Source organism: Diuraphis noxia, unplaced genomic scaffold (genome assembly GCF_037042655.1).
Source record: "Diuraphis noxia isolate RWA-SAM2 unplaced genomic scaffold, SU_Dnox_SAM2 contig0003, whole genome shotgun sequence".
NCBI lineage: Eukaryota > Metazoa > Arthropoda > Insecta > Hemiptera > Aphididae > Diuraphis > Diuraphis noxia.
This window is the reverse complement of record NW_028301713.1, coordinates 54,920,619-54,934,077: the sequence shown is the minus strand read 5'-3', so window position 1 is coordinate 54,934,077 and position 13,459 is coordinate 54,920,619. Positions and strand designations below refer to the sequence as shown.

General features: G+C 28.3%; 2 protein-coding genes across 4 annotated transcripts in view; one reads left to right on the top strand and one right to left on the bottom strand.

The window, feature by feature from the left end:
• Window positions 1–13,459, top strand: part of LOC107162873 (UDP-glycosyltransferase UGT5-like) — a 54,482-nt gene that overhangs the window by 33,635 nt on the left and 7,388 nt on the right. For 2 of the 3 annotated variants that reach the window (XM_089223983.1, XM_089223982.1), the window contains exons 6-7: window positions 3,359–3,578; window positions 6,328–6,468. In XM_089223983.1, coding sequence (XP_089080109.1) covers window positions 3,359–3,578; window positions 6,328–6,468 — 361 coding nt within the window. Of the gene's footprint in view, window positions 1–3,358; window positions 3,579–6,327; window positions 9,314–13,459 lie in introns of those variants that run through there. The other variant, XM_089223984.1, reaches the window with a different exon arrangement.
• Window positions 1–13,459, bottom strand: part of GABA-B-R2 (gamma-aminobutyric acid type B receptor subunit 2) — a 320,221-nt gene that overhangs the window by 299,378 nt on the left and 7,384 nt on the right. The window lies entirely within an intron of this gene.

Sequence of the window (13,459 nt, the reverse complement as noted above, 5' to 3'; positions counted from 1 at the left end):
ATGAAAAATGAATTTAACAGTCCAACGTTCAACTTTTTTGAAACATTTTACACCTACGCCTTTATTATTATCTTTGTAAACTATGTAAAATTGACATTTTGGCGTTTAATATGAACAATAATAATAATAATAACATTTTAACAAAGTTAATATTTCATTTTCATTCCCAAATATTTTAAAAAGCACTCAATATTTTCAATTTTAATTTTTAACCTAAAAGCATCAACTAGATTCAATTTTCTACAAAAATCCTATTTTGAAGCTGATTATCGGAGCATTTTCCTTTTGGAAAAAGTATCTCCAGACACAAAAAAAAAAAACATATTATTGTAAAATCAATAAATTTTTCACTCCAATCAGAATCTAAATGCAAAATAATCTTGACTAATTTTAAATAAGAATTATATGAAACTAATAAACGTATAAATGAAACATTTCTACCACAAATATAAAAAGAAAACATTAGCTTAACTCCAGCCTTAGTCATCACCTTGTGACATTCCAGTTTGATTATATGAAAAACTAATTATGTAGTAGACATTATCAATTCGTTTATTAAATCCCCATTTAATTAGTTTTTCTTTGAGGCCTTGAGAGTATCGGTTTTTAAATACTATTTAATGAAAAAAATTGACATATATGCTTATATAATTACACTAATGTTTACATATGCAATATACATATATCTTTATTTCCGTAAATTAATGTTCAAACAAGGATTATGTTTTATATTAAAACGGAGAGATGTGGGCAAAAACGAACACGATCGTAAGTAATAATATTTATTCGTTATGAAACCATTATTCGTATATGCTTATTGTTATACGTTATACTATATTATTACTGTACCCTTCTCTGATACAATAACTGGTGTTTCCCCCTTTTCCGGACGTTGCGTATGATACAGAATTTCTGACTATTGTCACTTTTTTTTTACGACTACTAAAATATGTTTAGTTATATTGAGCAGAAATCAAATTTATTTTATGATTTATGTAGTTTTTACGCATGTCATACAATACACGTATATAAGTAACTCAATCTTGCAAAAAATATCAGTTAATCGAGGTTTTTATGGTACATTTCGGATATTTGAGTTATAATGACGGTGTGTTTAATGGCTAAAGTAGTAATGACGACTGATATAAATGGGTATTTTTATGATAATATTTTTACTCTTGGATTAACAATACCAAACAATTACAATTGTTTACAACCTAATTTCCATTTTTAATAGTTAATAATACCAGTTATAATTATTACTTATTATTTACCTTGTTTTGTTGTTTTTTTCAAGTTACTTTTTAATTTTGATCATGACTTAATTGTAAGGTTTCTCGAGTTTTCACTGCTGAAGTTTAAACAGACAAAAATTTAATTCAATATGAAGTTATTTAGATCCTATTAATAACTTAGTAATAACAATTAACGTTAGACGTTCATAACTTAGCTACTTAAACTATTTTTGTATTTCATACATAAATAATAGTCTATTTGTAAATATAAAAGATTTATCTAAACTAATTTTATGTTATTTATATCAAAAACATATTCACAACATTCCATGATCCTTTATATTGACGTAATATTTATTATAACAATAATATATGATAAAAATTATTAGATTAATCGTTATAATATGATATGAGATATATTTTTAAAAATTTCTCCAACTTGTCGTATTTTCAATAGTAATATACTAATAATAACATCAATTACAGTGACAATATACACTCGGCTCTTACTGTACATCAGTGTTGTTACCTAATTTTTTTAAATGTAAAAAATTACTTTTAATTCATTCATTCTTAGAATTGTCCATAATTTCACTACATTCAATTACGCCAACGCCATAACATTGAAAAAAATAGTATTACATTAAAACGAAACTAAAAAGAACGGTGGCGTAGTTACGGAGGGGGTGGAAGGGGTTTCCACCCCCACCCCCCAACCACCCAAAAAAAAACTTTTTATATTGGTATTTTATCTTCTGTGATACTGATTATTTTTAAAGTAATCTTTTTTTTTGCATTTTTCAATGATAGAATTTATACCAATTTGAAACAAAATAAAAATGACGTTTAGTTTAATTAATAACTTGTAATTTGTGTCATAAATAGAGCGCGGATTTTTATGCACTTATAAGTATCGAAATATGCCATATAAATTATATTTTTAAAAGAATACAGGTAATACTTTTTTATATTACTTGGTATACACAATAAATTGTTTTTATTTTTTATTATATATAAAAAAAAAATCAATAAAACAATTTCTGGAATCCATATTTATATTGAACACAATAAATTTTTTGCGAAGCATTATATAATAATCAAACTCAATACGCAACCTCAGTAATAATAATTAAAAGGTTTTATACCTTTGTACTAATTCTCTTCAGTTCAAGTAATTATCCATAAACTCTTCCCGTTACTTATTGAAAAAATTTAAGAAAAATGTATTAGTAACTTAAACAAAAATTATCATCCTTGACTGTTGACTAATGTTATAAAAATACAATTTAGTCTGATTTACTTGAATAGCTATTAATCATTTTATTCATTTTATTTTAAGACAAATTACCGGTATTTAAGTGTTTAATTAAATGTTATTATAATATATTCTAAGATACAGGAATACAATTAGTGGCATGTGACACAATCTATTTAATACGTATAATTTAATGTGGGCATTCAAAATAAAAATAATTGTAACTTACATTATTTCAATAAAGTTGAAGAACACAATTTAATTTAATATTATTACACCATTTTATACAATTATTATTTAACTTAGATCACATTACAAAAATTATTTTAATATATTGTCAATTTCACTTACTACAATACTGTCACGTGAAAAAATATTAATTATTATACAATAATTATTATTCAGCATTCGACGGTGTATTCATGACACTAGTGTAGCTAAATAGCCTATCCAGAACGCCGTGTAACAATAATGTTATGATTGATATAATCGTATGCATTGGTTTATCAATCACGAACCTACAACACGTTACTAATCATTTTTTTTTTTTTAATTATCCCGTGGCAACTAAGGCCATTGGAAAGGGGGTAGTACTGTAGGTTTTTTTTTTTATGGAACTGTAGGTTGGTTTTACACGTGGGTGAGATTTTTGGCAGAATTTCTATTGGGGCACCCGTAGGTTTCTGCCATGCCCCGGAGTGAGGGATGGCGGCACTTGTTCTCCGGACACCGTGACTTGCCCGGAGAAAAATGCCGCCCGATGGTCGAGGATCGAACCCGGTCCGGCTGAGCCACAGCCGACGCGGTAGACCACTCGGCCACCTCGTCCCTCTTACTAACCATTGTATTGCTTTGTATCACATTCTAGATCACCCAAACGTTAAATTGTTTATATCGCACGGTGGTCTAATGGGAATACTAGACGCCCTTTACTCGGGCGTACCCATCGTCGGAATACCTATGTTCGCGGACCAGTATTCAAACATCAACTTTGTCGTCCAAAACGATTGCGGACTTCAATTGCAACTTGATCAGATTGACGAACAGGTCGCCGGTGAAACTATATCCACTGTACTCCATGATGATAAGTCAGTATATTAATACCTATTTAATCGTATATATAAAACGTTTATTATACTCGTATAACAATCTAATACACTTACCTAACTTAAAGTATCTATACTTGTATGTAACTTAAAATCCTATAAAAAACTAATAAAAACAAAGAATAACTATTTTATATACATAGGTATAGGTATAATGTACGTGCAGCATTATATCATAATATTGCATAGTGTTTATCCAAAACTATTCGTTATATATAGGTTATTTTTCAAGGCATTCGCGTAGACAGATTAAAAAGCATTTTGCAGATTTAATACCTCACAGAAATACAGACGCGACATTACAAGTTAACTTATTGAGTTATACATTTAGAGTAACTAACACCAACATCAATACCAACTCATATAATAATAATTATATAACATAGTATAAATGTTATACCTACATTAAACTTACGCGAACTACCTATTTGCAGTTGCATCGATTAAATGCACCGGATAAGTTTTCTGGCTTTGTAATTATGTGAAATCTTCGATCTATTGATTTTGATGTAGATTACCGAGTTTAAGTTGTATTATTATTTCCATGCTTTGTTTCTAACTGAATCTTTATACTCGTACAACCGTTCAAGTTTTATTGGCAAAAAAAATTGTGTGATTGACTTCGACACCCTTAGTAGCTGAAGCATAGCATAAGAACCTCTCTAGTACCGAATCTGTCTCTACCGAACACAAGAATCCAAAATGATTTTATAATGTTTTATTTTTATATGCACATACTTTGTTACTATTGTATTCAATCCACCTCCGTGAAGTGATTCTATGTGGGGCACTAGTTCCGGGCGTTGGCGTAATTTATATCGTTTTAAGTTTAAACAGAAGATCCGGAACCCTAAATACATACACTCGAAGTCCTTTTTATAATAAAATACGTTGACTATTTTAAACACAATGGCATACCAAAGGTCATAAAACATATAATTATTAAAATAATCATCAGCAGTCTTCACCACCCAATATTTCATGGTACATCCTTCATACCCTTTGAGATCCAGGTACGTATCCGGATAGACTATATAATTAGTGTATGCTCCGTATCATGTTTATTTATATGGTATTATATATGGTAGCTAGCGCTAGATATTTATAATGTAGCTGATGATGATATATAAGTAAGTAGGTTGATATAAACGGTTCATATTTCTACCTTTCACATATATTTAAACTATTACGGTCGTTGGATACAGTTGCAATATGCCAATATGTGGTTTATTATAATGTTATCTTTGTTGGGCTGTATTTTACTCCACCATGGTATAGACACAATAATAGCAAGTGAACACACATCTTATTGTTTTGTAGGATACTAGGATATAATTATCATTATGATTGACGTTATTATCAAAACGCCAACGCTGGACATGGAAATGATACGTTTCTGTTATTTTTTTTTTTCGTTTTTAACGTATTATATTGTGCATATAGTCATCTAAACATTACACACAAGACCAACTCATACTTTTAGCGACCCCCACTCCTACTTAATTATTCACAAACTCAAAAATATAACTTAGAAAAAGTTGTATAAAAACTGTTCTCGTAAACCTAATACCGCATACCTAATACCTACTCCGTAAAAACACTAAACAAATCCAAACTCATTTATTTTAATCTCTGACAATCTTAACGGATACGGATGTTGGCATTTTATTCGCGAACCGATACGGTAAACACTGCCGTGTGACTTTTAATAGTATTACTGTAACGTTATTGAATATGAATGAACGTATAGTGGCCTTGATTATTTTCAAACTGAATATTCACAGACAATAGACATCAATTTGCTGACGATTCTCATACGGGAAATTTGATCAAATGCATCTCTATATTATATTAATTTATATATTGGTTTGCATATTATAAAAAATAAATGCAAAGTATGTGTAACATATATTATCTATCTCAAAATTCATGGTTTCGTTTGATCATATGAATTGCTGTTACATTTGTATTCTAATGACACACAAAAAAATCAAAAAATGATTTTAATTGAGTTACTTATAGAAATAAAATAGGCTGAAATTTTAAAAACGTGTCAAGAGAAGGAGTAGTATTCCATGATCTTTCCATAATCCATGATGAATTACTGATGAATTAACAAATGTTAAAAACTGTACTCAGCGGTTGACTTGTGTTTAGGGTAGCTATACAACAAACATAATTATACGATAGACTGAAAAGCATGTTGACTGGGTGGGTAGATGGACGGGTGTTTTCTGATTGACACCCTCTGAAAACTGATCGCCATCGAGTACGGTTTTTAACTTGAATATATAGTACATGTACAAGCATACGTTTAGGAAAGTCTTTTATACATTTAAGTCATTAAATACTTGAGCTCATGATGGTTAGGTAAGTCCCACTATAAAATCGAAGTCAAGCTAAATGCTAATATCCGTCGTAAATCAAAATATCAAATTAAATGATCAAACAATAGCGTAACTTAAGTCCATAGAACAATGGGGTCTTTTAATAAACTGTATGCTTAGATTGATACTCCAACTGGGCTAATAAAACCCTTAAAATGTATTATTAACAACAAACCCATCACAAGTGCTTTTATTAATTTCTATCATTTTAACAATTTATCTTAATAATATGTGTATCATATATATAATGTACCTAGTTTTATACTAAAAATTTTACAAAACATGTTTTCAACATTTGTCATTTATATAACACTATATTTATTTATTATATTTTACTTTTACAGGTATGCAAAAAACGCAAAACGGTTGTCAACGCTGTATCAGGATCGTGAACAGGACCCGCTAGAAAAAGCTGTGTATTGGGTCGAATACGTTGCCAGACATAAAGTCAACCTGATGCTTAAGCCGGCCACTCAAGACTGGTGGTACGAACGGTGTTTGCTAGACGTGGCTGTCACGGTGATTGTAGTTGTGGCCACCATGTCATACTTGGTGAAACGGGTTTTAGCCAAAAGCCGAATAACTGTAACTGCTGACCACCACTAAGACCATACTATATTCACAAAAATCCAATAATGACAACCATGTCGAATATCTTCGTTCAGGGCCTGGTTTATATATAATATCAAAACTCAGAGGAATATACATCGAATTATATATATATTTTTGTAATGCAATGCCCTAAACTGAAGCGTTGTTGTAGGGGAAATGGTCACTTTAATTTCTGCAATAAGGGGTGAAAGAGAGATTTGGCTTTCAGCAAAGTTCCTATTTACCTGTAGGTAATAATAAATTTAGCAATCACCGGTCAATCCTTCAACCAAAAAATCTTGTTATTTAATTTATTATATAATATTGATAACTATAGGGCCCGGAACTTGATACATTAGCGTCTTTTTTTTAATGCTCACATTCAATATGTTTGTCCATACAGAAATTCGTTTCACGAAGTATAGAATTTAATGATAATATTTTTATTTTTTGCATTTTTAGGGAATTTTATTTTTTTTTCACTTATTTTCTATTTCTATTTGCATTTTTCTTGTTGAAAGTTACACAATATGCAGTTTCCATTAACTTGTCCATTATCAACGTTCATTACCTTCCTTTTTTTGTCACGAGAACAATAAATTCGATAAAAAAAAAAAATTTTAATACATAATTTATTTAGTTAAATAAAAATAATTTTAATAAATTTTTGTATCAAAACAATTTTTATCAATTTTTACAGTAAAGTATAATTTTTAATATAATTTTTTTTGTGTCATTTTTTTATATAATTTTAGGTCATCAAGTTCAGGGGCCTATTGATAACATAAGATATAAAGTGTTATGTACATTTTATACAGTAAATTGTAATTCCCAATTGTATTATATTGTATAGGATTTATTTTTTATAAAAAAAGCTCAATTACAGTTTATTACAACAGTACATTTATATCGTGTTACATAAAACCATTATCCTCACCACGATTAACGTAAGTTTTATTAAACATCTGCAGTATCCGGATGTCTGATAACTGTAAACGAAAAAAGTACGTATTTTTAGTTAATTGGAAAGTCAGTATAGTCTCGATTCAAAATATTGTGCAAATGTATTTTAAAGTGCAGTTTAATATAATGTAATATATAATAAATTAATAACCAATAATTTTGGCTGACTTTTTTATATGATTAACATAAATCACTAAAAATATTTTTTTACCTATACCAATCATAATTTAAAATTTATTTTCATGCTGAATGCATGTGCTTAAATTTGTTTAAATAATATCAATTGACATAAGTTTTGATTTAAGTTTAATTTCACAGAATTAAAAATTAAAGTACGTATATTACGCAAAAATAGTATTACGAAATGTGAATTAATAAAAAAAAATCGACGATTTGTATTAGTCACCTGTAAGAACTGTGAAAATGGAAAACTTGTACGATACTTACGTTATAATTTAAAAACTAATCTATGAATTATACTCATTAGTTCAAAACTCGACTAATTTTTATTTTTTAAATACATAAAAAGTTAAATTTTTTGGTCTCGTTAGTGATAAATCATATTATTTTTTTTAAAGTTGCATTAAAATATTTTGCACTATATGTATATTGAATAAGAATACTAACTATCCAATTAATTAACATACATTATATTCAATAAATAATTTGTTAGTAATACCTATACTTATTTTAAATCGTTTAAAGTTTTTATTTTAATGTATTTATAAACTTTTACTCCGATATTCGATTAGTATATTCAATATCATACCTATCTGTACGAACACATACGAATTAAGTTGACTTTTACAATTTTGTGTTACATTAGCTAAATCCGTGCACTTTGTAGCCCGTTAAAAATTCGTTACATGTGATCATGCTAGCAGTATTTTTTTTTATAGGTACATATTATAGTTAGATAATGGTTAAAATGTACTAAGTAATAATCTTACACTGATAATAAATTTAGCTTATTACAAATTTTATTAATTTTATCGAGAAAAGTTTGACAATTCAAATATTCAATTGATTGATATATTTTATTGAAATACATTTGGATTCACAATATTTTTAGTTCTTCCTTCTAGTGTGTACACAGGTAAATCAGGTTTTCCGACGCGTGAGCATGCCACATACAGCTATCCATGTGAGAAGCATGGATATTCCAAAATTGGTTCATACACTTGTAGCGATTGTCTTTGAGCTTTATTGATGATCATTTCAAAGGCAAGTCGCACCGGAAACTGCAAATGTTTGAATTCAAAAGGCATATCTGTTGGAATCATTGGGATGCGTGGCAAAAGTATATCTTCGCCTTTAAACTTTCCGTTTAAAACTGTATCTTCGTAATGTAGTTCATCAACTTTTTCACTGAAAGCCTGGTATACCGTTAAATAGTCGAGATGGATTGATGTTTCGTAGAAGAATGATAGGTACGCCAAATTTCAAATGAACCACTGACGATTTCCGTAATTTTATGGTAGATTTGAGAAAACTTTGTCAATTAACTTATTGGTTGTTGCTGTCATTTGTTGGGAATATGATGCATAGTGTTGATTCATCGATAACTATAGTTTAACATTTCCCATTTCCAGCAATTGTTTTGCGAAATCGGGTTCTCTGGTGGTTCCCAATCTCGCATCTTTTTGTTTAATTGTTTCTGAAGCTCGTATTGCCATTTTCTTTCGTGCTTAGAACTACCAATCGATCATTTTTTTGGAGGCATAACTGCATAGAAATGCTTTTATTGTAACAAAAAAAAAAAAAAAAAACACAAAATATCAATAAAAACTTGTAATGCCATGGACGCGCGTGCCATGGAAATAAATAATAATAAATTTAGGAACAATAATTTCTTTCACACTAATAGCAACTATCACTAATAAAAACCATCTATAAACACGAATGTTCATCATTAATCTCAAAATATCTATTTGAACTTGAGCACCTCCCAGAGTTTGGGAGAGGAATTGATTTGTAAATCTAAACTATCCAGAGCGTCACCCAAACGTATACGAAAAATTCATTCAAATGGATCCAGCCATTTAGGAGGAGTTCAGTGACATACATATGTACAGTAGAATTATATATATATAAAGATTAAAAATCAAGTATTAGTATAAGATACCTAAAAATACGATAGTATCATTAAAACATAATTAGATAACTTTAAAATAGTATTCACTCCTATCAACGAAGTTTCCGATTTTTAAGTGATTAATTATACTCGGTTTAGTCTTTAAATAAGTCAATACTCCATACATAATTATAGTCTAGTCATAATTTTGTAAAAAAAATTTTTATATTATATGATTTATAAGATTAAAAATAGGAACACAATTTATATACCTTAAACTTTTAAGTAACGTCTATCAAAATGCTATACTATTTTATTTTTTTTATTAAAAAGCTTATAAGCATCATACGGATTTGGGCTTATAATAGTATGTACAAATCAAAAATGGGAATAATACAATTAAAACTCAAAATAGTTATTAATATCTTGTTATCTACCTCTATCTGTCACTTATAATAATAAATATTCATACCATAAAACACACAATTTATATCACATAATATCTATACATCTATACATATCATGAATAATTTAAATTCAATTACCCCGAGTAAATCACACACCAAGCAGGTATTTTATGAAGTTTATTTATGCATGCATATAGTGATAATAATATATATTATATGTATTGTATGTATTATGTATATATGCACACATATAACTCTTACTTTACGTTCGTGATCCATTTAATTGCAACAGAAAAACCACGGAATATAGATATATTTACATTCTTGCATTTTACATAATAAACCTACGTCAACCTAAGGGTTTAGGTAATCAAACGGCAAATATATTATTTGTATATATATATAAATACAATATACTTAATATATATTTGAATTTGGTCGGTGGTTTAAAGTAGAAACAATTTTATCTAATCGATTCTTGAGAAACGCATTAGTCTTGGTCAACGTATTACCGAATACTAAATCTTAATGATTATTTTGGATTCTGATCAAACCATTTTTATTAGCTGTTCCTTTTAAAGTACGACTTTCGTGTCTTTCTTTTTTTATTTCCACAGACATTTTAAAGCTTTATTTGGAGCTTTATTGATGGGCTCCATTCCACCATTATACATAGGTAACCCGTAATCAAAGATAATTTAATCAATCGATAATCCTTTTTAGTTTTTAGATTATAATTCTATTTTCTTTTTTTTCGTATGGCGCTATGTCCGGTAGGTAGGTAGGCATGAAGGCCTAGTTCGAACGCCTATTTGGCAGCATTTCTATTAGGGCATCCGTAAGTTTCTGCCATGCCCAAGAGTAATTCTAGTTGATCACAATTTAAAAAATTTGGTTTTATTTTTTCTTATGTTTAATGTATCCCTATATTATATGGAATTAACTATTCAACTATATAAACTTAATACACCTAATATAATATACCTACGTACTCAATTATTTTTCATAATTTAGTATAAATCAAAAAATGATATTAATAAAACCTTTAAAACACACTTTATTTTCAGTGAACATTTATTTTTATAAATTCTTCGAATTAAATAAACATCGAATTAAAAAATTAACCTTTTGTTCACGACTCAAGATCATTATCAACAAAATAATTTGACAATATTTAATTTCAAAGTGGAATGTATGATTAAAAGACCTGGCGCCATGCGACATCATATCACACGTGAATTTAAAATGTAAATTAAAGAAATAATGTAAATATTACCCGTAGAGATAAAATCTTCTTATCTGCCGACTATTACTCACTCAAACATCCAAGACATTATTTTTAATTTACCTGCTCTTCCACAGAAACATCTTAGACGATGTATTCGAGTATCTATTGTTATCACATTTTTGCACTGTGTTAATTTTTTAAATCTAATAAATATTAATAAAATAAAGAAAACTTTATAACTTTAACTTTAAGTTTGTATAAAATGTAACAGCAATATTGTTAAATATTCTTAAATCATCAATATTTTTTGTTACGTTTCGTTTATTTGTGTAACTTTCAGCGATTTTTTTTTTTATTTGAAAGACGTTACAACTTATTTTTTGTTTTTAGCAAATTTAAAATACTTTAAGACTAACATTTTGTACTAGTGCCTTAGGCATTTCTTGTAACTTTTATTGTCTGTTTTAGAAATAAAATAATATTTTAATTTCATATTAGTATTTTTTTTTTTAAATTAATTAAAAGGATAACAAATTTTAAACAGTGTTCTAATTAATCTTAGTTGTATACAAATGTTGTCTAATGTCCATTTAAATTAAGAACATTTCCGAAGTTTGAAATAATTTTTAGTAAAATAATGACTTCCAAACTAATTTTTGAAGCTAATATGCGATATTAAGCGATAATATACCAGCTACTGCAATGATTGATTACCTATTTTACATCACATGCTGAGATATTCAAGATTTTCTGCACTAATATAATCACTTTTTAACTTTTCTTTCCTAAACTCGTTTGCGATTCAATATTATACCATAATGTATTCGGGCGATGCCCGTTTCCACCAAAACTGTATCTTTCCCTTTTCCACCAAATAAAATAAAATAATAAAAAACGATTTAATAATTATTATGGTATAATTGTAAATAGTCAAATATAAAAATTTAAAATAAACGATATAATAATTATTATGGTATAATTGTAAATGGTCAAATATAAAAATTTGAAATTCTCCGGACAAGTCACGGTGTCCGGAGAACAAGTGCCGCCATCCTCCCACTCCGGGGTATGGCAGAAACCTACGGGTGCCCCAATAGAAATTCTGCCAAAACTCTCACCCACGTGTAAAACCAACTTACAGTTCCATAAGAACCTACAGTACTACCCCCTTCCCAATGGCCTTAGTTGCCGCGGAATAATTAAAAAAAAAAAAATAATTTGAAAAAAATGATAGGGGAAAGGTGGGTAAAATGGGGACCATAAGGGAAAATAGCCTTCACCCCTTAAACTGTTGAACTTTATGAACTTTTCTAAACCAAAGAACTTTCTTTATAATATGTACACTAAACATCTATGTAATTAAATTGTATAGTCATCTAATAGTTTTTTTATTTTTTTATTTTTAAAAAAAATTGTATTTTGCCCCATTTTAGCCGAATGGTAGGTTAAAATGGGGTACTTGGTTGGGTAAAATGGGGAATAGTTAAAATGTCCTTAAAATTAATATTTCTTTTCATTATATTCTTTTATTTAGTTTTAATTAGTAAACACATCATACATAAAAAAAATGACTGTTTTAAGAGTTATGAAAACCAAGCTTAAAATAAAGTAGTTAAAAATGGGGTACCCCATTTTAACCATCTCTTGGGTACCCCATTTTAAACAAAACTAACAAGTCACACAAAATATTTTCTATGAAAATTTAGATTTGACGATTTAACTTGGAGTTTTTTTTAAAACAAAGCTTATAAAGTACTAAATTAATAATAATAATTAACTGTTACTAATATCCGAAAGAAGACCATAAAAACGTGAATCACTGACAGTGAAATAGTCTCTACACAACACGCTAAAAGTTTAATTTTTTTTTGTGATAAGAATATTTGATTTAGAACAAATATTTAAACATCACATGTTTTGATAAGCCTTGTATTGATAATTTACGATTTAGTTATCATCAATCGATTCCAGTGTGATCAATAACACCTATACCCTATTTTACCCGACTACCCCATTTAACCCACCTTTCCCCTATATAATAATTATTATGGTATAAATTATAAATGTAATTTTAAAAAAATTAAAAAAATGATATATTATGGTATACGATACCTTGTCATGTAAATTGTAACTATATAGGTATACAATTAGTTGATATTTTTTTAAAAATGTAGGATATACTTTTCACAAAATCGTACCTGAAATTTAAAACA